This window comes from Falco naumanni, chromosome 14 (assembly GCF_017639655.2).
Source record: "Falco naumanni isolate bFalNau1 chromosome 14, bFalNau1.pat, whole genome shotgun sequence".
NCBI lineage: Eukaryota > Metazoa > Chordata > Aves > Falconiformes > Falconidae > Falco > Falco naumanni.
In genome coordinates, this window is record NC_054067.1 from 3,100,313 (window position 1) to 3,128,001 (window position 27,689).

General features: G+C 37.7%; 1 protein-coding gene across 2 annotated transcripts in view; it reads right to left on the minus strand.

The window, feature by feature from the left end:
- ABCB7 (ATP binding cassette subfamily B member 7) overlaps positions 1–27,689 on the minus strand; it is a 42,135-nt gene that overhangs the window by 7,630 nt on the left and 6,816 nt on the right. The window contains exons 2-14 of one of the 2 annotated variants that reach the window (XM_040614292.1): positions 26,653–26,730; positions 25,042–25,128; positions 18,426–18,545; positions 10,163–10,295; positions 9,456–9,724; positions 8,151–8,239; positions 7,980–8,067; positions 6,714–6,888; positions 5,126–5,283; positions 4,389–4,552; positions 4,092–4,221; positions 3,366–3,537; positions 1,207–1,388 (exon numbers count right to left, since the gene is read on the minus strand). In XM_040614292.1, coding sequence (XP_040470226.1) covers positions 1,231–1,388; positions 3,366–3,537; positions 4,092–4,221; positions 4,389–4,552; positions 5,126–5,283; positions 6,714–6,888; positions 7,980–8,067; positions 8,151–8,239; positions 9,456–9,724; positions 10,163–10,295; positions 18,426–18,545; positions 25,042–25,128; positions 26,653–26,730 — 1,821 coding nt within the window. In that variant the 3' untranslated portion in view covers positions 1,207–1,230. Of the gene's footprint in view, positions 1–1,206; positions 1,389–3,365; positions 3,538–4,091; positions 4,222–4,388; positions 4,553–5,125; positions 5,284–6,713; positions 6,889–7,979; positions 8,068–8,150; positions 8,240–9,455; positions 9,725–10,162; positions 10,296–18,425; positions 18,546–25,041; positions 25,129–26,652; positions 26,731–27,689 lie in introns of those variants that run through there. The other variant, XM_040614291.1, reaches the window with a different exon arrangement.

Below are 27,689 nucleotides of genomic sequence, written 5' to 3' on the forward strand. Positions count from 1 at the left end.
AGACATGAACTTACTCAAACAAGATATTAAACAGACTCAGAAATTAATCTAGTATACACCTTTCAAACAATTTAGGGAGCCATACTACTATTTAGAAAACTACAGAGATTCAAAGTAACAGATGCCTTGTTTTTACGGAGCTACTGAAGTAACTCAAAAGACACGCATTTGACATCTCCAATCCATTAAACAACTAAACCATTTCTGGCCATTACAACTCTCATTACCAATGAAAATATTGATCTAACAAAAGCACACGGGACGCAGCGGACACATTAGCTCCACATTCCAACCTAAACCCACAAACTGGCACTGGCAAGCAAAAGCACACAGCATCTAGCTCCCCAACAGCCGAGCACACAACTGCATGTAAGATCAACTCAATGCACAATCCCAGGAAGCCCAAGATGAGCAGACATTTCTGAGAGCATTAGCCTAAGACTCCTGTACCCTGATTGCAAACATTACTGAAGCTTGTTTATTACTGTTCTTTGCCAATACTCATCTAATTTGTTGAAAAGAAGAACTTTAAATACAAACAAGACGGGAAAAAGACACACTTCCCTTTGCTGTCTAAACACCACTTCTGTCGAACATGGTTAGATGGGTGCTTATGACCACCACAGTGGTAGCACAAAATAAAGGATGGAATAAAGGTATAACCCATTTTCAGAAAGGCTCCATTAAAGGAGTCTCGAGGTCTGAAGGAAATTCCAGCATGCCTGCACACACTTTTCCAGATTTAGAATGGGACGTGGACTCGTAGAATCATTTAGGTTGGAAAAGACCTTTAAGATCATCAAGTCCAACTGTTAACCCAGCACTGCCAAGGGCACCACTAAACCACATCCCTCATTTTCAATACTTCCAGGGATGGTGACTCCACCACTTCCCTGGGCAGCCTGTTCCAGTGCTTGACAACCCTTTTGGTGAAGAAATTTTTCCTAAAATCTAATCTAAACTTCAACATAAGGCTAAGGCTTTGAGCAACCTGATCTTGTGAAAGACGCCCCTGTTCACAGCATGGGGTTGGTCTAGATAATATTTAGAAGATTCCTTCCAACCCAAACCATGCTATGCTTCTATAAACGTCAAGACATTTCAAACCTATTGTTAGTCAAACCCTCTTTCTAGAAATTACTAGTTTGGGGAGACAGGCAGCACAAGAGAAATCTTTATTATCATGGTTCTCTACAGTTCTGCCAGTACCTATTTTATATCTTCTATCACTCACCCAGATTTGCGCTTCACATATTTTATTTCTCTTCCAATTTCTCTGTATTGCCCTTCTGCAAACGTGTACGCTTTCTCCTGCACATACATTCTGGATACAGAATGTAACCTCTGATCCTCTGTTTCAAAGAGACCAGGACTCCTGACTTCAGCAGCTGCATAGTAAGAAACACCACGTTAGCTTGCTGTCTTTGCAACAGGCAACAGCTCTGCCCGAGCACACTCCTGTGCTCCTGCCTCTGGACCCCCCACAGCCCCCAACGAGCCACACATCTCGGTACCTTTCGCCAGCAACCTCAGAACCCTGAAGTTTCCAAACTCGCCGAGGTAAGTCTCTCTCCTCAGTAGGGCCATACCCCCTACCCAACAGAGCAGATCTGTCTGCCCTCTACCACTCCACATGCAAATGGAAACAGCTGACCTGCTCTTTGGTCTACCCAAAAATGTGTCTTGTACGCTGTGTCAGAGGGGAAGACAATTAAGCTCTGCCACACGGTAAGGCCCAGTATTCAGGAGAAGTTGTTTAGAAGACACATCCTACATGTCACCACAGTGATACGGCCTCTCCTCAGGCAGAGCGGTAGCTGTGTATGTACTGCAGTTCAGCATTATGCCGTCTACTTTGTCAAAACCCTTCCAAATATTTTAAATGCCCTCACACTTACCTAAACACTTCAAGATTGTATCAGGAAAAGATACAAAACCAATATGAAAAACTGTGCCCCACCACTGCTCATATGGGCTAGCAATTTTAAGCAAAACTATATAGTGTTGTGCTTTTTTAAAACAAGACAATAGGAGATGGTTTTAACGAACTTTGGAAATGCAACTTCTGCTTCTCATCGTATCCACCAAGGAGGGGAACCAAACCCATCAGTGAAACGGGGAAAACCTCATGGAATAACTATCTCATTTTATCTTGCATCAAATATCTATTAAAAAATTAAGAGCTATAAGAAGATAAAGACTTACTTAAACTGTATATAAAATAACCTAGTAATAAGAATCATACATCCTTCAACCAAAACAATGATTTCATTTTTGTTTCATTCAACATACATTTATTAAGTCTTACATTTATGTGACGGACATCACTATTAGTTTTGTCTCAAAGCAACTTCAACCTAAGGGATTTGAGATTGAAAGCATTCCAGTGGAATCTAGCTACTACCTAAGAAGTTTAAACCCTGTATTTTTAAAATCCTATGTCCCCCCAAAAACCAGAAAAAGGACATGGGATATGATTTACATTCTCATCTTACATTATAACTTCACCTCAGGAACAATGTTTGCTTTCAAACATCCTCCCTAGGAACAAGTGTTTGTGATTTTAGTATTACAGACAGTGGTAGAGAAGGAGTAAAGTGATTTTTTGTTAAGAGTGGCCCGAAAGGCTAGCATGACTAGCAAAGCCTGGCTAATGCCATGGTATGATCTTTCTAGTATAGAACAGTTATGCTATTTTAAAAAGCGCATACTCAAATACAAAGGGACTTTGAGAACCTAAACTCATGCTTTTTTTTTGTTTCAGTACCAAGGTTGTATGATATAAATCTGTAGCTTGCAGATACGCAGACACCATTTTCACATTGTTTCTTACACAATTAACGGTTAAGAAACATGTAATATTTGAATACCCTTTCACTACAAACAGGGTCCAAAATGACTATACTACAACATACGCTGCCTTACTCACTATCAACAGCAAAACCAAAACACCACCTAACTTTTGGCTCTTTGAAATTTAGATTTAAGAACACAAATTTGGAAGGTCTATGCATATATATATAAGCCTATCACATCCTACATGCAAAGCACACATACATGAAGTTCCTAATCCTATTCACACACATCACACTACCCAAATAGATTACGAGAAAGATCATTTTCACTTAGATGCACCTACATGCTTACCTATCAACTCATTTAACACTATCCCCTGAAAATACATTCCTTTAAATAACTTGCAGACTACAGTTGCCTTAAACTACAGATCTTTGTATTAAAATTTAGCCTTACAATTATGTTATACTGCAAATAAGCTAAAAGCAAGTCTGACTGAGGAATAAACTATGCACTGAACTTTGAGGTAGCAAAAGGGATACAAAAAACTTGTGTGCTTAAGATCCTACCTGAGAGCTTGAGTCCTCGTTCACCAACTTGAGTGTTGTAACCATTTGGCATTCGAAGAATAGCATCGTGGATTCCTGCCAACTTTGCTACTGCATACACCTCTTCTGGCGTTGCACCGGTATTGCCATAGAGCAGATTGTAATAGATGGTATTATGGAATAGAACAGCATCCTACATTTACAGAAAGAATATTTTAAACAAGAATCCACGAACAATAGTTTAAAAACTGTCACTGTCCCCAGTCCATGAAAGAAATGAATACAGAATAGCTTATATTCTTCTATAAAGCCTGAAGGTGAAAGTATTTGGGGAAATTTCTTTTCCCAAAAATGGGATTAATACATTTTGTGTCCTAAATATGTGTCACACATACTTTTACCATTTTGCTAACTCATTACGGGTGGCAATCGACTATAAAGCTAAATCACTTAAAGCTGGAGGCAGTTTCTCATGAAGAGGCTTAAACACTTTTCAGAAATTGGATCTATATGATGATGCACATAAAAATATTTCCCAGGGAAGAAAAAAACAAAAAGAAAGAAAAAAAGGCAGCAGCATGGCAACTTTCAAAGGAGCTAGACAATAACACTGCATTAGGACTGGCCTTCATTGAACCACAGTGTCAATACCACTGCATTAGGATTGGCCTTCATTGAACCACAGTGTTAGAATACTGAGAATTACTATTACGATGGACTATTTGGGGGGAATGAAACACAGTATACCTGAGGTACAACTCCTATTGCCTTTCTCAGACTTTCCAAACTGACGTCTTGTATGTTCTGTCCAGCAACATAAATGTTTCCTTTCTGAGGTTCATAGAAACGAAATAATAATCTCACAATTGTGCTTTTCCTGAAATTGAAAAGAATTGAAGGTAATGTTACATTGCTGGTCTGCTATTTACAATCGCTAAAACAGAACTGATGTCACAAACAATAATAATAAAAAGCAAAACACAAGAACACACATTTAAGAAACAAAATTCTACATCGATTGGTGTATTTAGTCCATTTACCCACCCTGACCCACTACCTCCTACAATGGCCACTTTCTTTCCTGCAGGGACTTCAAAAGACACTCCAGCAAGGACTTTCTGCCCCTCAAGGTATTCAAAATGCACATTATCAAAGGTGATGGCAGCAGTCTGTGGTGTGATCTGCAGGGGTGGTGCCAGCTCTTTGTCCTATTAAAAGAAGAGTGCCACTTTATATGCTGCCCAGAAAGTATCTCAAGCAGTTCAACAAGCTGAACAGTCCATTTCCCAGCTCAGTAAAAGGCGAACAGACACTCCAGCTTGGATATGCTGAAAATAATTATAAACCTTCACACAAGTGAAATTGGTTTGTTCCTTCTTTTCACCAAAAAGAGGTGGTTTGTTCCTCCTTTTCCCCAAAAGAGGTTAAAACTTCTGCTGTAAACACTGCTTCACAACTTCTTTTGCACTGATAAATTCTGCATCATTAGTTACAGATAAAAATTCAACCACAAGGCATGAATACTTAAATAAAAAAAAAATCTCAATACAAACACAGCTTCCACGAAGCTTTTGCTGTCACTAAAATGTTCTGCAAGAAAAAAGCAGCTGCTGTTGCACTAACTGCACTTAAAGAGGAGGCAGAACAGCATCCTTACACAACATCTCTTTCTTGAATAGAAATTAAACCTGGAAGGTAATAAACAGGGTGAAATGATGGCATTGCCAGAAAACAGCCCTATTAAATACCCAGATACTTTAGGAAAATAAGCTACTACTTACTTTAATTTTGGTATCTACACTGAGAAGTGTAAACAAGGTATTCATATCTATTAGTGCTTGTCTTGTCTCTCTGTATACTGTTCCCAGGAAGTTTAGGGGAAGAGAAAGCTGGAACAGCAATCCATTCACCATTACTAGATCTCCAACAGAAAGGCTGCCTTAAGACAAAATGGATGTGAGAGAATAAGGAGACTTGAAGGGTTGTCTTGTTAGGAAGTACCAAAAGATTTAAAAAAAATAACCAAGTCAATCAAGTCTAGTTTCTTTTATCCCATTTCTAAAACCAGATGTTTAAATAGTAAACAAAATGCATTCCCAGAAGATCAGAATTTATATAGGAAGGTGCCTGAAACAAATGGCAATGTTTGTGTGGATTTCACTTAAGGACACAATAGCACCTGGAAAATAAGACAAGCAGCATATCAAGAAATTCACAGAAAACATCATATTGTAAAGCTGTAAACTCCACAGTGAGAAACATAAAGGGGCCTAAATAAGTTAGAAGAAGAGGAGCTAATATACGAAAACAAGAATCGGGAAAGACAATCTTAAGCAAAATTACAGACAAATCCAAATGACAGAATTTGTTACGAACAAGAGAGAAGACTTTTATACTATATACAACAGAGCTGCTAAAACATAGTGAGAATCTCTGGGCAGCTTAATATCAAATACCCTGATCAAGGGAAAACTCAGGATGAACACTCTAGCTACAGGTAAGTGCCAGGTCAGTTCAGCTGAAACAGGTCCAGAAAGATGATTTAAAGCTATATTTCTACCAGCCTGCTAAAAGGCTATTCTAATTTTTCTTAAGGACAGCCATAAACTGCACCTACTGACTTATTCACTCACAGTCTAACTCTTCCCTAGCCTGGCATCTCCTAAAAAGAGCAGAGCAGATGCAAGACAGCCAGCATGATATAAAGGTCTACCCTTCAAACACATCTGGATGCTAACAGTGTTTAAAGCACCATTATTTTTACCCTAAAAGCACGCTGCTTTAGCTGAGCCCCATCCCAATACTGCATTGATCTACTGTATTTGAAACTTGTACTGTCTTCCTAAACAAGCAGGTTTTACTTTATGTAGTAAATTAGACAAAAAATTTGAACAAATGGAAATGATTCCTTTAATAGCGTGCCCTTATTAATCTATGGAAAGTAAAGGACAGTGGTAATAAAACTACTGGAGACAAAGCACACTGGTATATACACATTCGGGAAAAGTTCTGAATTTTGCCAACATGAAAAGGAAGAAGGGTAAAAAGAAAGGATCTCTGTAGAAGGTCCACAGAAGTATTTGTATTTTATGTGTCTTTCATAATCCTTCAACAGAAACTTCCTGAAGTTACATTTTCTCATTTTCTACCTGCAAAACTTTTAATATGTTTCTAATACAATCATACTAGATACTGTTATATATATATGATGGAATTAGTAATACTTCAAGAAGTAGCAATACTCAAAACTCTCAAGCAAAAACTCAAAATGAACTATCACGTCAAACAAGTTAATTAAAATGAACACCTTTATTATGGATGAATTAAGGTAAAAGGCAGTAATTTTTAGCTTATAAACAGAAGAGTTACCTGCAACAATGCCCTGGCTGGCAAGCACCATAATGGCCGTTAATCCAATGCTAAATATAGCACTCTGTCCAAAATTCAGGAGAGCTAAAGTAGAGGTAGTCTTCAGGGAGGCATTTTCATATATCTTCAAGAATTCGTCATACCGCTGGGCTTCATATTTTTCATTATTGAAATACTAGGATATACACAAAAATAATGAACGTGACCTTCTCAAACATACTAGGCTGCATACTTAACTCCTTATAAAATTCAGTATAAACATACTACATGCACAGATACACACAACCCCTCTTCAACACTTTTAACAACTGAAGAGAAAAGAACGTAAAAAGACTAGTGTGTGAGGACAGAAATCACGAGCTAAACCCCAGGACATTCTGCACTGGAAAGGAGATATTACAGAGACCCCTACCATACTTGTATTCTAGTAACACCAGGTGTCTGTCTTGCAGAACTTCTGCTCGATTAACGTCAAAACCAAACACCAGCTGCCACTAGATACTAAAAAGAAGGAAAAGTTACTGTCCTCTACATACTAGAACGTCCTTGTTACTGTGATGGCAAATTCTTTTGAATCATAGATTCATGGAATGGTGTGGGTTGGAAGGGACCTTAAAGACCACCTAGTTCCAACCCCCCACCATGGGCAGGGACACTGGCCACCAGCCCAGGTAGCACGGTACTTCCCACACAGCGTCTACTTCTGGGTGCTTCTTCAAAAATAATGCCACTGCTTATCTTTCCAGTTCTAGCTCTCCAGTTAAAAGCAGCATAAAATAAGCACAAGCTTGGACAATTTCAAAGCTGTCCACAGGGTTTTTCAACAGCAGCAGTTGAAGAACCAATAGACACCTTTTCTTTCATGTGAACACTGCAATGGAGTGCTACAAACAGCGGTAGGTAATGAAAACAGTACACATGGTCATTTGGAGAAGACAACGTGGGGCAGGCTGACATTCAGAAGGCAATTCTGCAAACAAGAGAAGCTTCTTCAAGACTCTGAGTTTACACGCTGCAGAAACTGATGGCCAAAGGGATTCAGTCATGAAGCTTCTCACTCTTCATGAGCGAATACATTTTTCCAAGCCCTGCTAACAAGTTTCATGCTACTCCATTAGGATCATGATGTACTTGTCAAATGAATAATGTTTTAAAAATACGCTATTGCTCCAAATATGTAGCCCTATAAAAGATGAATCTTATGACTCACTTTCCCTAGGCTGACATAAGAAAGACAAAGAGCCTAGTAGTAAAGATTGGTCTTACCTTCACGGTCTCATAATTTAGTAGCGAGTCAATTGCAGCATTACCCGCATCATTATCTGCTTTGTTCATTTCTATTCGAAACTTAGTCCTGTAAAATGAAGGTTTTATACAGTCAAGAGTTCAGGCTGAGGCAACACCAAGCACCCTGATGAATCTGAGGGCATGCCTTACCTCCACTGTGTAACTCCTATTGTGAATGCTGCATAGGCTCCTAGTGTCCCCAGAGTTACTAAAGCAAACTCTGCACCACATTTGTAATACTAGAATATTTAAAAGAAAAGAAAGTCACAATAATTTTCAAAACTTCACTGTTACCTCAAAATTATGATAGCTTAGCCCAGGATAAGAACTCTGAAGGTCCCTCCCAACACACTCCCTACTCTGAAAAAGCTTAAAACTAAATACAGGCTTAAACTGAAAAGGAAAGCAGTAAGAAGGGTCTAGGTTATCTCCTCCAGCGTTTTTATCAAGAGCTAGTGTATAACATAATAATGGAAAGTTATTTTTGCCATTATAAAACAGAAATGTTGCTAATGTTTGTGCCGTTCCCACAAATAAGTATTTGTTTACATGCTTTTTGGGTGGATTTTGAAAGAAAGCTGAAGACTGCGAAAGAAGAAATAAATGGCCTTGCAAAACAATTTATGAAGTATTTTCTCTACTTCAGGGTACACCAGAAGAGGAAAGCCCTAAGAAGAAAAATTAAAGCATCATGGCAGGTTGGCTGACAGCCAGCTTGATTTGCAACTTCCAACAGTTATAAAATTTAACCCAGTATCAACAGGGGTTTTAACTCATACTGACACACTTAAATTTCATTAAGTCCTTCTAAAAAGAAAGGGAGTAAAGAAAACAAGGTTCTTGCTTTTAATGCAGTCTAAGCTACATAATGGAGATCTAGATTTTAGCATATAAATATCCCAAGATCCTGATTTCAAAGACAGTAAGTGTGATTCTTAGAAGAAAAGTTTAAAATTGAGCTTTTTCAGCTTAAAACCTGCAGGAAGGAGAAGCCTATTTTCCAAAAGATAATTTTCATTTTTAAGTTCTAGATAAGAAAAGACTAGTATTTAGAAAGAGAGCTAATAATCACTCCCTCTACCCTCAACACACCAAGACACAACATTCCTGGAGATTTATATTCTGTTTCCTCAGTATTTACCCTGATATATTTGACACTTGTATGCAGTTTACTTTTCTGATTTTATTTTTTCAACAATTCTGAAGAAAACCATTAGAAACTGTCCACATAAATACTACCAGCTGAAGACAGGCGTTAAATGTGAAAATAATTTCAAATAAGCCAATTTAACTACTATTTGAAAATTACAGATTTTTCTCCTTTACAGTAGTTGCTTCCACAACCACCCTGCAAATTCAATTATTATTATTAATACTCAGTAGACTTTGGTAGAAGAAAATCCATGTATTATTCCCAAATAAGACAACTCCGACTCAGGAATAAACACCACTTACCAGAATTCCACTGACTAGGGCCACTTCAAACATTGTAGGTCCCAGGTTAAATACTAAAGCACTAAGAACAAAACTGATGCCTCTTGTTCCTCTATCGATGGTTTTTGACAGAGCTCCTGTTTGCCTGCTTAGATGGAAGGCCAAATCCAGGTTATGAAGGTGCAGAAAAACATTCTTTGCTATCCTTCGGATTGAATTTTGAGCTACTTTCCCAAATACTGCATTTCTAGCTTCATTAAATAACGCTGCCCCAGCTCTTGAGATACCATCTAAAAAAAAGATGAAAAAGTTTACAAAATGAAAATAGTTATATTTCCAACTTCCCTTCATGCATGAAATTAGACTCATTCTTTATATATATAGTTTTCAACATTTTTAGCTGAAAACTAATTTAAACTTAATTGGTCCAAAACTTTATGCTATTTTTCATTTATAAACCATTGCACATACATTATAGAAGTTTCTTTTGCAGCTGGTTTTAAGAATGGGTAGGATTTATAATCAAGAATCGCTGCTGTAAGCATTATTTCATTTTTTAATTGGAATACCAGAAGCAAGGTGACAGAACATTGGAAACAGACACCAACACAGAAGTCACAATGAAACAACCAAGCAGGACACTCAGCAGCGCACAGGTCAGCACTGCTATCCTACTCCCTTAGGGAAGAACATCAACGCTTGTCAATGGATTTGGGAATACCACTTACAGCCAATGAGAACAGCAGTTGCCAGAGTTGCCACTGTATTTGGTGCATCACTGAGGCTGAGTATGTTTCCAGATACCTGGTTGAGGCTGTCTACTGCATATTTAAACATGAAAGGAACCAATATATTCATGGCCTAAAAGCATAAGAACACCAATTAGTCCATACGCATTAAAACATCTATGTAGCATGACTACTTTTTCCGAAATTGCTCTACTGTTATATTTAGTTCTTAACCACTTAGAGCAGGTGAGATGGCTCTTGATTTCAAGCACAGTATTCTCCATACTATTAAGTCTTTACTCCTGGGACTGCAGGGTTAGTTTGTCTCTCTCATGAGCTCCTTTTAAATATCAGTTTCTATCCTAAACAAATTGTACACTGCAAAGGTACTTAAAATGAGGCTGAGCACTCAGTACAGCAATGGCAAGACTAGGAAATGAATCAAGTGGCAGACACTGCATGACGCATACCCACAATGCTACTAAATTATATCGTCATTACAGGTTGTTTGTTCTTTGTGATACTGGCAATATTCAGCATGAAAAAACACTACTACAAAAGACCAACTCACTCCCATATTGCTAACGCCAGTTCAATAGAGATGTATTGAACTAAATATAAATATACTACATATTTATATATAAATATACTAAAGCTCCAGTGAAGTCAAAGAAAAAAAGTTAAACCTATCCTTTGTCTCTTCTGACTGTTAATACTGCCTTAGTATTTAAATAATGCTTTCTATTTGCAACATCACTATAGACATTAACTTAGTATCAACCTTAACCCTAGCATTTGGCACAGCAGCACAAAGGACTTTCCATACAGTCTACAAGAAACTACAAATCACTTTAACACTATGTGCTTTCAAACAAAATACCGAAGTCATACCCACAACCTAACATATAGTACGTCACTGGGTATTTTTGTAAGAACACCAAAACCTAAACGCATCTTCTCGAACAGTAGTGTCTCCATTACATGTGAAAAGCAATAAAGCCAGATATGTAAATAGACCAATTTTAGGATTTTTTTATTTGCACAATTGTAGCATGAGAAAATACTGAAAATCTTACAGAAAACAAAATTCTCAAGTCTTGTGCATGTTCCATTTTTATATCACTCATTTGTACCAACAAGAAAAAAAATCTACTGTCAAACTTAACACAATTAATAGAATTCATTAACTCAAACCACTTCTAACTGAAGATTTGAAAATAAGCTACGCAAGTTTTTAGCAGTTCAATCTTATAATCGTGGCAGATGTTAAAACATTTTACAGCAAACTGGCTGCTTAAAGTTGAGTGGGGGGGTGTTTGATATTCCGAAAAAAAATGGTTGGTAGAGGACAAATTATTTTACATGAGAAGAAACAAAAAGCCAAAACAGATTGACAAAGATATTTCAGCTCTCTCCACCAAATGTTTTGTATACCCGCTTAGATCTCAATTGTATTTGGGGACATCTGTTAAAGCTGAAAACCCAGTGAAAAACTGTAAATTAACTGGATAAAACTAGGTCTCAAGTGAAAAGAAGTGGTAAAGTCTTTCACAACTTCAGCCCAAATTCAGGCTGGATCACAGGCTTTTAGTAATTGCAGTAACCGTTCCAGCAGCAAACACTCCCAGTGTTACAAATTACTGTAGGTAGTGGAAGACAGGTGCTCCACAAAGCGGGGAAACCAGAGTTTTGAAAATATTTCTTTTAACTGTAGGATTAAAGAAAAAGTTTTCAGTTAATTTTTTGAATCTGTTCTGTTTATTTCTTTTAAACATTGTTTAGGCAAAAGTTTTAAATGCAAATGAGGAAGGAATCCATCTTCTCTTCCCTCCTGTCTCCCCTATGAAATATACTGAGCGGGAGGGGGGGGGGAAGAAAACTACCAAACTGTCAATACAGTACAATACAGACACCTCCTCAGAGGAGACAGATGAGATCTGAGAGCATCGAAGTGAGATTATTACTAGTTAGTTTGTGACTGAAAAAAAGAAAACGGCTGAAATATGAGGTCCTACTTCAAATACATTCTTCTGAAATCTGCCTAGCGCAAGCCTGAGAGCTGTTGGGCAACAGCTCCCCTTTTAATAGACAGGAATTGTGGAAGTCTCCATTAAAAAAAAAAAGACCCCAGGTTAGCTTTATCTGCAGAAAGCCAACAAATACCATCAAAGCAGCAGTATACAATAACGTCTGATAACTTCAATTATACACAGCAGACGAACAGGTTACTGCCATTACATGCTTAAACCTTAAGCATAAAGCCCCACAGAGAACTGAGAAAGCATTAACAGAGATTTTGAATCTTTACAATACTGAAATTCAAATCCCTCCCCTCCCTTCCCCAGTATAATCAAAAAAAACCCCCTACTTTTCCTTCAGAGTTACTGAAACTCAATTTTTGGGTGGCATTCTGTTCTTAATAAAGATGAATATACTACCGTGTGTGTTTCAGTGATGACCAACGTGACAAAGTGTAGGTTTTCCTAGGAGAGACTACTCAGTAGAAAATAAGAGTATTGTAACGCAGGTTGTCTTGATTTGCTGCAGACTCTCACAAATCCCTCTGCAGGGATTTTACTCTTCAGTAGACTATGCTACACTACAGGTAGTTTCGAAATGGAACTACAGATGTATTTTAAAGTCCATTTAAAGAAAAGAGGGATATTCTTTAAACTGCAGTTCTCCACTTGCAATTAATTTAACCGGTAACAGCCTACAATTTTGCAGAAATGTCTTCTTTTACATCAATATAATTCTACCCAATAGAGTTTTAAATGAAATTTAAAGCCTGGTCTCAGGTTATAGTTGTTCTGACTCCTGGAGGGTAAAGCTTGAATAAGAACAAGGCAGCATGGTATTAAATTTCATTAGCAATCAAGACAGTCTGCTTGCCAGTAATTAAAAAAAAAAAAAGGTTAATCTTACAAAGTTTATAGCAAGAGAGATGAGAGGCCATTATTAGAAACAGGCCTTTCCTACGCAATTTGTTAAGTCAATGAGATCACGTTCACATTAAGAGAAACAAAATTTCAGCCTCCTGCATAAACTCACAGCTATCTCTTTTGCAGCCTAGATTTGCTGGCACAGAAAAAAAAGCTTTAAGCACACCTAGGCACACTTTGAAAAGCTACCATACAAAAAACTTGTCTTACGCAATGTATCTATATGGGTTTCCCTCCTTCTCCTAACACCTGAAAGCTTGATAACAATTCCCATTAAAAAGACCCTTTTTAATATGAATTTGTTCGTTTTCTATTTATACTTTTGAATTAAAAGCTTATCCTTGCCTGAATTGATTGGAAAGCAAATACAGCACCCATGAAGTCATCCCAACTCAATTCCCCACATTTAACAGCACGTTATACTGTAATGCATCATGCTTAAATGAATTTAAACATTTTTTTAAATGATTGCACTGTTCAAAGATGACAATGCATCATCATCTCTATTCCCCTGTGGGACTCCACTACTTTTAAGGCAAACAGTCTTATCTTTCATTTTGCTCTTCCCAGTATTTCTTGTTTAATAAAGATGATGAATTAGTGACAGGCAGAGCCCCAACAAGATAAAACTGGCCTACAGTGAACTCTTCTTCTGTCAATAATTCAATGAGAAACGTTGACATGAAGATGACTGAATTCATCTCTGGACCAATATAAACGTACACATCAACCCCATTTGTGGAAATATAAACAGAAAACTCCATTCCTTTTGGAGGTAAGGCTGCTAAAGGAGGTAAGAAACATGGTCCAAAAGAGGGAAGAAGCAACTGGCTTCACGCCTTCTTCAAATTTAATGATGACCTGAAATGTACTTTTTCCACTAAGAGAAAAAAGAATAATAAAAAAAAATATCTAAAAATACTTTTCACATGAAACTTCTCAAAAAGCTAACAGTTTCTTAAGGTTTATCATCATTATATAACTGCATCTAAGCCCACAAAAAGTGCTCAAAGTCATACATTCATACTTAACTGATCAGATAGATAATTATTATCTTCGCATGTGGACTAAATTTGCAATCCAACACTTGTGCCTTGCCTCCTTAGCCAAACAATTTCTTCTCCTGAAACTACCAGAACTAGCAGTCAGCGGAAATACAGATAGTCTGAAAAAGACTTCTCTGGCTCATGAATAACACATGCTTGCTCTGTGACCAAGAGGCCAAAAACCATTACAGGCTGACAGAGGTGACAAGCAATTTTGACATATTCGTATGTTTAATCCAGCTTCTCAGAAACCCGAGCACTTTTTCTTCTTGCGCCACAGAAGAAAAAAGGAAGAAACTAAAAAGTAAAGAAGCCTTTTACTATATGTACCCTGGTAGAAAAGACAAAAAAATAGGAGAGGGAATGTGGAAAAAGAAAAAAACAAATATGTAGAACCTGAGCAGGCTAATCTGTGTGTCTGAAAACACAGATAATGCCTTGCATACTCCTCTCACCTGTCTTCCTGTTGCATCTTTCAGATCGCACACGTCTAGATAAGCTATAAATATTTAAGGTAAAAATTTAAAGCATGTCATAATACAACAAATCTTCCAAGGAAAAAAAGACCTTACTAGCCCTAGAGCAGACTCCATCCTGTCAGCTCCAAGTCATAAAAAGCCATACAAACAGCTCACTTTGAAGGCTAACAATACTACTAGCAGTTATGTGTAGACAAAAAGGAACAAAAAATCACAATAATTTGTTCAATGACAGGCAACTGGGCCCCACAAAAGGAGTCAAGACAGATTGTAACTGCAGGCTCTTCAAAAACAGGCTGCACACAAACTGGTTTTTGTTTTGAAATTGAATTTTACTGAACCGGAAGATTTAAAGAGACAAATTATTTCTCAAGCAGCAGGAGAAGGAAGTATGACTTCCAGCTTTTTTGTGTTTTGTGGGTAAGGAGGCCCAATACAAATGGGTGTGAACTCCTTATTTTCTTCCTGTGGCTGAGGATTTCATAACCTACCTCTCCTTTATGATTCCTCTGGAGTTTTCTTACAATAAAACTGAAGCAAGCCTACAGACTCTGAAAGAGTCACCATCTGGATCTTTTCTTCTAACTGGAAACTTCGCTTTATAAATATAGTGATATAAAACCTCACCAAACTCTGAAGCAATTGGTCAAAAGCCTAACGAAAGTATTTCTTGTTGGGAAAGGTAACTAGCAGCAAGCATCCTGATCGCATAGTTCTCTGGTAAAACCCCTAAGGATAAGCAGCCTTTAGACAAAATCCATAATAAGGATGTAAATCCTTCAGATGCAGACAAGTTCATAGTGAACAAAGAAAACAGGCCAGGACTGCAGTGAGGAGAAAGATAGGCTGGCATTCTTGTGCTGCCACAACTGCATAGCAAAGTAACTTTAAATAACCGCTTGTGTGGTCTACAAGTACACTGTAATTAACCTCACAAGCAATCAGAACAAAGGGCTCCCAAATGGGATAATGAGGGAACTACACAGGATTATACATGGTCCAGGCAAGCTACAGGTAAACTAATTTGTCTTTCATTTTCTCTAGGACTAAGTGACCTTTCGTTTGCTCTGAAAGAAAAGCAGATGTTCAGGGCTCAAAGATCTGACAAACTTACTACAGCTCTGTAACAAACCATTGCACGTCAGTTACGCCACACTAACTACATGCATACTTAGCACATGCAAAGCATGAAGCAATTTAAGAAAATTTACCCCACAAAAGAAGATTAGACATAGCTCAGGTGACGATGGGTAACCTGTTAAATTGCAGTTATTCAAAAATGTTTGAGCTCTAATACAGCTTTGTTATGACAGAAACAGAACAAAGCAAAGAACATTAGCAAAGGATAGCCAGAAGACATCCATGAATTTTTTTTCACTCCAGTCAGTTATATATTCTGTAGAGAACTTGCTATGTGTTTTCCCAATTAAATCCTTGTTTGCCAAAACAAGCATTCTCACAAAACAATTCTGTGTCTGGGCAAAGCTCAACAGGTTTTCTGCTCTGCTTTTGGGAATCTGCTTTGGACATCAGGGCTTCCAGGCCGCCTTGAACAGAATCTGGAGTAGGAAATTTAAGAGAACACTTAAGAGACATCCAAACATCCAGTTGCTTCCCCAAACTGGAATTAAGTGTCTGTTTTTCTGACAGGGGAAGCATCTCTATCTCCCAGTAGAAATATAATAGCTCTGTATTATACCAAACACAGAGCTTTTTCAAAAGAGTCAGGCATCCTGGACATCAATTTTGTTTTCATTACATCCCAGAAAGCTGCCTGAAACATTAACAGATTACCTAACAGCAAGGTACAATGCTGCCATATGCAGGATTAGATTCTGGATTCATATTCTCCACCATATTTATATAACCCTACAAATTAGGGAAGTGAAGAGCCAGAGGGAGAAATCAAAAAATACAAAAAATTTATTTAAAAATTGCCTTCAGATTATTAGCACTACTACTAAGGGGCTTTAAAAAGAAAGTGAGTTGAAGAATTTTCATATACACCTGCTTAATTTACATCACCAAAACTCAACAACCCAAGCATACCTTTCTAAAACTACCTGAAAGGGGGGTGTAGTGAGGTGGGGGTTGGTCTCTTCTTTCAAGGAACAAGCCATGGGACAAGAGTAAATGGCCTCAAGCTGCACCAGGGGAAGTTTAGATGGGATACTGGGAAAATGTCTTCACCGTAAGGGTGGCCAAGCACTGGGACAGGCTGCCCAGGGAAACAGTGGAATCATCATCCCTGGAGGCATTAAAAGACATGTTGACGTGGCACTTAGGGACATTGTTTTGCGGTGGCCTTGGCAGTGCTGGGTTAACGGCTGGACTCAATCTTAAAGGTCTTTTCCAACCTAAATGAGCCTGTGATTCTATATAGCCAGCTAAATATTCTTATGACAACAAGTGCACAATATACAAGGCAAAACACTCCATGCATCTGCATTTTGAGCAGATAGTTTTAAAGTGTGATGGAAGGCACTCCTGTCTATTTCACACAGGCATACAACAAGGGTGGACGTTTACTTGTACGGACATGCATGTCATCACCTGCACTATCAGCAAAGTCCTGAACAGCAGGGCAAACCAAAATATCTATTGAAGGCAGGACCAGCTAGCACCTGATAGATTGCTCATGAGAAAGAGCTGCAGACCAAAAGGCCTTTCCTTTTCAGCTCAAACAAATGAGCACTTTTCCAAGTACTCTTCTTTTAACACCTACATAGCTGAAATTTGTTTCTTTTTTCTTTTCATAACATGGCAATGTTGCTGAATGTTAAGAAGTTGCTAGTACAAGTAGCTTAAGTGCTAAAACTCACTGCTAAGTAGTACCTATTTTAGCTTATCCCAGCAAGATACTAATATTAGCTTTATGTTTGGTAAAAAGTGCCATACTTAGAAGCAACCAGTTGAGACATGTCAATGGTATTTACAAAATTTACTTCCAATATTTTGCAATCAATTTTTTTCACAAAAGCAAAAGCTTTTTGCGCAAAGCTAGTATTTGCTCTTCTGAACTATTTCTACAAGATTTGCACTAAATTTGAATTATATCCTCTATAAGTCTGCAGAAAGCTTTTGCATGCCTGTTTCAAATGAATAAATACTAATGTTGTTGCAGGCAAGAATGAGAGATCCTTTCACATAATGAAGTAAAGGTAAGAGCAACCCTCTATTTCATAACCAAAAGAAAAATCATTTGAATGAAAGCATGGTTTGATATAAAAAAATAAGTTATACAGCTTCTTTCACATTAGGATACCAGAGGAGTCCCTGAACCAACAGAAATTACACCATCATCTCACACAGAAATATTAAGAAAAGACTGGAGTTCAAATCCTCCTTTCCATAGCACAGAAAGAGCTGTGAGTAGATACCACCACACTGCTCAAGTTCAGAGTTCACAATGGGCACACAGCCTTGAAGAAATCCTGTTGGACAGATGCAGCATCACACAAGAAGAGAAGATCCATAAGCAACCTTTAACTCACATTTCCCATAACTTATGATGTAAATGATTAATTGGCATTGGAAAATCCTGGACTAAACTAATGTGAGCAATGGAAACAAAAATTCTGGCGGTCATCATCATCTCCCAAACCACACAGATGCATCTCACATGCATACATACCCCATTAAAAAATCCAAGCTATTATTTCTAATGCTATATGCTCCTTATACAGGAAAGACATCTTAAGATTATAAAGCCCTTAAATAATAAAAAAGAATTTTAGTACTTGTATGCGCTCCAAATGAAAAGTAACTAATAGTACAATAAAGAATCTGTTCTTACCTTTGCACTCGCTAAAAACCCCAGGGATATGGCTACTCTGGCTCGCAGGTCTGGTCTGTCTTTGGGCCACACATAAGACAACATTGCTCTGATAATCTTTTTGGCATCTATCTCTTTCAGCTATTGGAAAGAACAAACAAAGGCATCACATTATGAAGAGACCCCAGGAAGCAAAATAACAGTATAAATAAGAATGGCTTTTATACATTTGAATCACTTCAGTATTTTATTTGATAGGCAACACACACTTCACAATGTTTGAGACTAGGACTGCATATTAAAATTTCAAGTTGTAAGTTTTTAGGTTTACATCCACAACATGCTGTTAAAAAACAGATGACTTGTTCGTAACCCACATGTACTCAACAGTGCAAGTATAGCTGCTGTAAATGGAGTAGAGAGAAAGCCACAATGCACCAGAGCTGAAAACTTCACAGAACAAATAAACCGATCCTTCTTTTTTATCTTCTCAGGATTTCTGTACAAAATGCAAGGGCTTAGTATTTCTTCTTTGAAAGCTGTTTTAACATAGCACAGAAACAATGGGAGGGAAAATGCAAAAATGAAGTAACAAAAATATAAGGCAAAGAGGAAATTTGAAAGGTCTACAATAAACATAAGTAGTTTGGAGAACATTCAGTGAGTGACAATAGAATACAGTATTTAAAAAAAAAAATCACTAGAATTATAGCAACTCACTCTGAAACTGAACACTTATGCTGATACATAAATTGAACCAAATATAAATTTCAGCTCAGCTGACTTTGTTGCATTACTACAAACTTAAGCATTTCCAACAACCATTTTCACAGATTTTGGTCATCTTACAAACTTTGCAGGGAAGCAAGAAATACTGCCCATGACTTTTAGGGCATTTTTTTCAGGAATCCAAAGACTAGTCCTTCAGTGGGTGCCCAAAGAAGTTATGACTACTATCAAGAAAACTGTTATAGTGGCCTTAACTCAGCTTCCAATGTCATTTAAGAGAATGGCCCTTTAAGAGAATTTAAGAGTTGGGTAATCAGGCTTCATGAGGCAGAAGATGCATATGGCCACACATTAGCTTAACTGATACACCCATTTTTTAATGAATTCTTCAAATAGGTTCTCCTTCTCCAAACCTCAAATTCTGCTCTAAATAAGGCCACAGTTCTGTTAACAAGTCTTCTTGGGAAACAGAAGGATTTTTGGTTTGGGTTTTGTTTTGGGAATTTTTGGTGGTGGTGGTTTTGGTTGTTGTATATTTTACAGAAATACAGGTTATTTTCCAGATGGATAGATGACTGTATCACACTTGACATACAGGCTTGAGATACTCACTGAACTCCCAAGCCAAATATATTGTCTGAAGTCTAAACCATTCTACCCAATCAAGAATATCAGCAGTTATGTTACGCAGTAACATACAGCACAAGTATCAATAAGTCATTTTACTGTGTGGCTACCCTGGGGTTAACTTGAAAGATGTGAAGGTTATCTAAAGCTGAAGGGAGTGCAGCAAGTAGCAGCTAATCTCCTCATTTCAGGCGATATTTGGTAAGGGCGGGGGGCAGACACGAACAAAATGTTAGTCCACACCTTTTAAAGATGACTCTTCATTACAGAAGTCAGTAGAAAGAGGGAGTTTTACAGTATATTGTAACGTTTCCCTCACTAGATTGTGTACTTGAAATGCTTCCTCCTCGACTTCAAGGATAAAACTAACTAGAATAGAAATTCTCTGTTAAGGTCCAGCGTGCATGAGCAAGAAAGTGAAGTTCTGTTAAAAGGTAAGATTGCTGAGGCAACCAGGAAAAGCAATCCTATAAATGTAAGCTTTTAAAAGAACCAGAAAATTCATCTCAGTGTTTTTAGTCATAGCTTCAAAGAAAACCAAAGAGTAAGAGATACTGCACTTTGTCAACAATTGCATATGTATTGGAGCATTACATTGCATAAGCAGATTTCAAACAACTTTTAAAATATGGATATATGGAATATTTCTAAGTGAAGAGAGGATGCAAAACTATCTATTGTGTCCTACCCATTCAGGAGATGGAGGTATCTGCTGTAGCATATACGTGAATCTTTCCATTTGGGCCAAGGATATGCATAAACAGCAGTTCAAACATTTGGAAAATACCTTTGATCACCACTTACAGGTTAAAAGGAAGTTGAAAAAAAGAGTTATCACATTAACACAAAAGTGCAACCAGAGCAGTTCTAATTATATGTTGCTATTGGCTAGTCAGACTTCGCACAGAAAAGCTATTAAAAAGAATGAAATACACAGGCTGCAAACAAGGCATCTATTTCCTTTTCTTCATGGCTTAGAATGGTGACAGAAGTAAATCCGTTCAGAAAAAAAGTCAGAAGGCAGCCAGTCCTTTGCCAAAGGCCTTGCAAAGGAACAAGAAGAAAAATCAAAGGAGATGCAAAATGCACACATATTACATCAAAGTTTACCATGAAATAAATGTTACTGTTGTACAGAAACACGAGTTGAAAATGGTTTAAATATGCAAGTGGCAACATTAAGAATTAAAATGAGCCATCTGTTTAACGGACTCAGGCCTTTTTTTGATTCTCTGTGGTATATAAAAAGGTTAAGAGATGCATTTATTTTACCCCCTTTTAAATGGCAGCAATGTTTTGTATTTTCTTCCAAGGCCTATTTCTACAGAAATGGAAGGAATGGAAGGAGTATTATAAATCTAATACACCAGGGAGCCAACAAGAAAAGTATTTTCTTCTATTTGAATGCAGCATGTTTTTAAAATACACAACCAAATAGTGAAGACTATTTGCAAAGGAATGAGCATTGACCATCTTCCTGTCCCCTCCACCCATCCCATCTAGGTTCTGGACCTTTTAAAATACCTAAAAAGGGGAAATAAAGAGAGCCATCATTTCTCTCCACAATCTCCAAGATTATTGAGTATGGCAAGCATTCACTGGGCTGACCCTGTGACTTTATGGATAAAGCCTGTGCCAGGATGATGAGCTATCAGAAGCCTGATGGAAGAAAACAGTAGTTTGACTTGCATTTAAGCTGTCATTGCTGATGAAGAAAAAAAGACCCAGTTCTGGCTCCCTGTGTACTCACTTGCAAAGCTGTATCATCCTCTTTATTGTACTAGCACAAGCTGTCCTGCATCTGCATGAGGTTATTTTCTAAACCACTAACAGCTTGCTTCCTCCCCTGCGTCTTCCCTTCTTTGCAGCACTCAATTGCACAGTCCCAGACCATTTCTCACAGCACCTCTGGAGCTCACGAAACACCGTGATGAACTGATTCCATTTATGAAACTGGCAGAAAACTCTTCAGTGTTTGTTGCAGGGTTTCATCTCAGTAAAGAGAGTCAGATAAACCCACAAATTCAGTAGCAGGAGATGAAGAACGGCTGAGAACAGAACTTACTTCTTTTTTTACAGCATGAGGAATTCAGACTGTTTCAGTCCACAATATACAGCTTGCTGTGAGCGAAGCAGCTGCAGTGGTTTGGGAAGGGAGGGGGAGCTCCCACCAGTTAGAAACGTTATTTTCCAGCTAGGTCACCTCACGCTAGCTGACTAACTGAACATCCTCATATAGCAAAACACCAAGGTGAGGAAGGAGTTAGGATTCTTCTCAGTTGCCTTATCAGCTTAAATAAATGTCAGATGAGGGCCTGAGTTTTCCTTCCAAACTTTGAGAAAAAAAAAAAAAAAAAGTACTTTGTCTTCTGTCTTCGTACTATCCATCCCTCCACAGAACGCAAACAATGGCTAGCAAACTAAATAGCAACTGAGTGAAATAGTGGTAGCAGAAGGCTAATTATCAGGGCTCCATCATGACTATCGGTCTTTCCATAAGGAAGTAATATATGTCTGCTTAGTAACAAGTCGGGCCACAGTTTTTATTTCCGTCTATTCTGTGTACAAAAGACTAACACACACAAAAAACCCAAAGGTGATAAAGAACAATACTGTTTTCAGTTTCAGCATTCAGCACATCAGTCACTGATGCAAGTAAAAATTATTTCGTAGAAAAAACAGTTGTGTAAGCTTCTCTCCTAGTTACTTGTGAAATGAAAGAACCGTGCCCTTCATATTCTGTGTTTACCCTTAGTATTTAGTTCTATATCCCCTGAATCTGCTACAAACAGGGCAATTTAAAACGTTAGCGCCAAAGTCAGTTTCTAGAATGAACAGGCTGGGCTGTCAAAAAAATTTTGGAAGAGAGAAAGGTGTAATATAGCTGACGTATATCACCTGCAGTTTTCCTGAAAGCACAATCCTAGGGGAAAAGAATTCTCATGTAAATTGGGTGCCAGTACTTTTATGCACCAAATACAAGTGTATGTACACACAAGCACAAGAACTGCACTTGTAACATCCTATTTCCTTCCTTCTATTTTTGCTAAGAACCTCTTGGCTTTTGCACACAATTTTACACTTTTTTTTCCACTCTTCACTCATTTCACCTATTTTACAGTTAGTTCTTTCTGCTATCTCCTGCATAATCCCTAACAGCTGAGATTAGTTAGACAACAGCCTAACTGACTGTGTCCTATATTAACTACATTATAGCTCCACTTCTTGGAGTAAAAAAGTCAGGGGATTGGCTTGTACAGGAATAGCTGCAAGTACTGGGTGAACAGAGAATGCCACTGGAATATGTACACTGCCTAGCAGACTGAAATATACTCACCGGCATCAAAATTTCTGGCTAACATATTCCCAGTGAGTTTTGATGTTAAGGAACATCCACCATTCCTTAACATTACTAGTGTTTTAGTAAATAGAACCTTCCATTCCATTTCCTTTCTGACCGGAGAAAACTGTAAAATTTAGATTTTTGACTGTTGCCAAACTGTGGACCTTTGAAAAGTAGTAACTCCAAAGAAAATATGATGTTTAAACATGTAATACCTGTAACAATTAAACAGGTTTGCCCTGGAAGTTGCCCATGACATGCAAGAAGTTTCAGTTGAAAAGTGTCTGCATTTCAGGAAATAGCTTTTTAAAGAAAGAATAAACAGCCCCTCATGGTATTTTTGAAGATAGGTCAGTTGTAAAGCTGAGTCTGTGACATGGGTTTGCAATTGAATCATATGAGGGTGAGTTCATACTATGTATAAGCAAAAAAACCTTTAACCTGGAGTTATGAAAAATGAAGTTAGGACAGCAAACAGGAAACATTCAGCTGATCAACATACCCAGGCAAACAGAAATTCTAATAGGAAAAAAACCCCACAAATATTTAAGCCCAACAGATGCGTAATCACCAAAGTGACAATACAGGAGATAATACCCTCCTCTCATTTGCAGGAGAAATACAACCCATAATAATTATATTCCATAACATATATGATTTGGCTAAACACAAAAGAAGGATAGTCTGCTAGCTGTAACATCTGTTTTGCCTAGGAAATCCTTGAAAGAGCCTATACCTGTTGCAATTAGGGCCTTAAAAATCAGTCTAAAGTTAATGCTACATGCAGAGCCAGTAATACTGCTGATTTCCCCCTGTGCCTTACACAGAAAAGATCACAGATGTTTGTTAAAACAAGCTGGATGTACTTTAGGTTATGAAATTCCCTCTTACTACCAAAGCACAAATTTTGGTAGCATGTCTCCTGACTTCTGCCTGTAGCACCAACAGGTTTGGATTCAAGGAAGGGACAACTCAGATCAAAATTTAAAAGGAAAACCTAGCTTTAACGCCTCAGTTTCTTGACAAATGAGGCTGTAAGGAAAGACCTTATGAGAACAGTTGAGCACAGCAAACCAGCCCAGAAAGACCTGAATTCTGCACTGAAATTTCAATTTGTCATCAACATGGTCTTCACTAGTTTTAGGAAAACTCCAGCCAAGATTGGACAAGTTATAACCATCACACACAATCGTTCTGCAAATACACAAAGCATCAGAAATAAGTTTGCAAAGGAAGTGAGCAAATTAAACTTAATAAACTCTGATTCTGATAAGCTCTGATTCTGCAAATTTAATCATGCAAGTTTATACTGTGTTGTTTCAACCAAAAGCTTCCCTTGTCTTCTAACTGTAATCACTTGGTCTAATAAAAGATACTGCTTCTCCTTACATACCTATCATAATTATTTTAAGATGTGCTTCCTGAACATAGAGTCAAAAATATATCAATTAACATTAAATCCAACTAAAAATACATGCAGTTTAATTACATCTCCCCTTCTCTGCCTCAAGTGCCATTTTACCAACTGATGCACTAACTTGTATCCACAAGCTGCTTTCTAATATCCTGAATGTCAAGTCACAGGGAAATATTAGTCACAAACAAGAATAACAAATACAATAAATTACAATGGAACATACTTTCAATGAAAAAAATCCACTATAACGCAGGCCAATTTCAAAGGAGTGTGTGACACCAAGACTGCATTTTTAATAAACAACTGAAACACTTCAGCACAGTTATCATTGTGTGATTAAAACAGTATCTACTCCACTACAGTATCTACTCCACTACATATTAACATACCTACCAATACAGTTTTTGACAAGTTGTTGCTTGGGGTCATCAGCTTTGGAGTTTTTTTGGGGGGTGGGGAGAGCTGCTCACAGTTTTTATTTAAAAAGCAATAGAAGCAATAGTAATTAAGCAATTTTTTACCCCTTCCTTTGGATCTGTGTGAAGCCCTCCACCTGCATGACCATGCCAACACATTCTCTTTTCTATCAGTCGCCACCTTGGGAGGATCTGTGTGAAAATGAAAAGTCAATTTGCAAGAGCCTCAGGAAACAAGCATGTGAAAGCCAAGAGAAAGAAGAACTACTGGTCTGTTTTCCCTCCCTCATTCTCCAACTGTATTGGCTTGCTTTAATAAAAGATACTGCCTCTCTCTAAAAACCTTGCCTTGCTTAAGGAAACAATATTAAGAAAGGGACTATAAATCCAGCAGTATAGTAAAGAGCATGTTCCAAGTAGCCAGGAGGTAAACAAAGCCTTATATATTTTAGTTAAAAGGATACCTAAGAACTGAAAAATGGACTGCAGAACATAGAAAATAAATTAAAGTTTTGGAGGATAACCATACTGAAGCACATTAATATATAGAGTGCAACACATTTAATCAACAATACTCTTTCCATGTATGTAAAGAGTAACTTCACTTGGGGGCAAAATAAAGAGATAAATACGCTTCACACTTTTTCCTATCAGGATGAGAATGGCCTAGTGGCACCGTACAACAGGTAAAAGTTAACCCATTTGAGAGCCCCTGCTGCAATCCATAGACAAGTGCAGTTAGGAAAAGATCCTGCTTTTTTTACAAAAAATGCTCATTTCTCTTAGCACATGGCCAAGATTCCCTGCTAAATACATACAGATAAAATTTCTGTATTAATGCATGCAGATATACTAAAAAATAGTAACTCACTACCACTAGGTGTTTCTCCAAGTTCAATTTCAAAGTGCCTACCACAAACAATGGACATATTAAAGCTTTTCAAAAACAGTCTGCATTTTGTTTAAAAGATTTGCTACATGTTGACAATTTCTGGGTTCAAGCCATGCAAAAGCCCTTTAGGAATCCTGTTTTATGATATGGTTTGATAGCGCACCTCAGGGTTTCCTAAAGCAGAATTTCACTTTTCATATATTAAAGAAAAACATTATAAACCCCAATCTAAGTAGATTTCATGCTTTGAAGTTCCAAGGACCCTCAAAACATTTTAGCTGCTTAAGTTGGTTCTGATTCTAATAACAAAAACGCTCAAAAAACAAGACAAAAACATTTCCTAGCTTCATTCAAGCAAAGTGTGTAACTTTGAAATGTGTCATAATTATTCCATGAACAGTATAAATTGCATCTTCCTTATGTTTACATTAGTGTTAAGGCAAGCAGACCTCATATGAGTAAGCGCCTGACATCCTGGCACTCAGAATGATGAGAATAAATTTTCACTGTTTCTTGATATTCCACAACCTAAGCAGAATTTTGAAGTAATAAAGCCCTACATACTCAAGGAAAACTCACAGCTTTCTATGCATTGGTATCTTCTATGCCTGACAACATGAATCTAAGTGTCAACACACAAAACCTACATTTTTAAGAACTCTTCTAAGTTACTGTATTATTATTCATTTCTAGAGATTCAAAAAGACTTCTTGAGGAGTGTGCAATAGTCTGAAGCTTTTAAACAGCAGATTAAACTATAAGATGCTCCAAGGGCTTGAATTTCCTCTGACCTGCAAGTAGGAAGAAAAAAAATTTATACCTACCTCTGAAGCCTCTAAAAACGGCCTTGAATAATCCCCTCGCAGACTGTGCCAAGATCTTTGCTTGCAGACTGGCGGAATCTACAGAATAAAACGTGGGGGGGAAGTAAAAATGGAGTCATGCAGAACATGTACTTCACATTCAGCGAATATTCATCTAGTTTATGTAAACAAGCATAACATGAAAACAAGGTTTTGATTTTTAACAACTGACCATGGAAAAACTGGTGGGGAGCAGCTGTAAAATAAATTACACTCAACTATTAAAACTGCTGAGTGACAGTGACCCTTTCCGGAACCTCCCTGAATCCCCACTCCCATCAGACTTTGTTTCTCTTGTACCACGAAAGCCCAAAGTTTTCCCTTTTCTCTCATTTTAATTTTCTCACAGGTTGTCTTCTGACTTCTTTCAAATATTCTTTCGCTCTATTTTTCATTAGGAAATGTTATTCTTATGCTTATAGGTTCTGCCGTATTCAATTCCTCTTAGCTCAGCTCATGCCATGCTCGTCTCACAGACCACGAAGCTAATCAAAGCTACGTGTCCCAACTGGGAAGCACTGGCACTATCAGAAATCAGAGCACGGCTGACTACAAGTTTTAGGTAGGCAGGACACAAGATACCCACTATCCACATCTCCATCAGTGCATCTTTTAATAGATACACTGCTAGGCACCAACTGTAGCATGCTTTACATGTTACATTGAAAGAAATTAATTTTCCATAAGAGTTTCAAAGGACCATTTATTTTCCTTAGATGGACTAGCTGGCAGTGCTTCCCCAGTGGCAAAACAGGGACCTCCCTTTTGGTTAGCAAAAATGGTGCCACATCATCTCTGACACATTCAATATTAAATCTTTTACTGCTCTGTTGCAATATTAACCATACACCTCACATTATATAAAAATCACTACCACAGAGCAAACTAGCGAAAGCACTGCTCATCAGCCCACGGCAAAGGACAAATGCCAAAAAGGGAAAAAAAAGCCAAACCTGATCATAAGAAAGGGTATTTTAAACCTTGACAAACAGCCATGC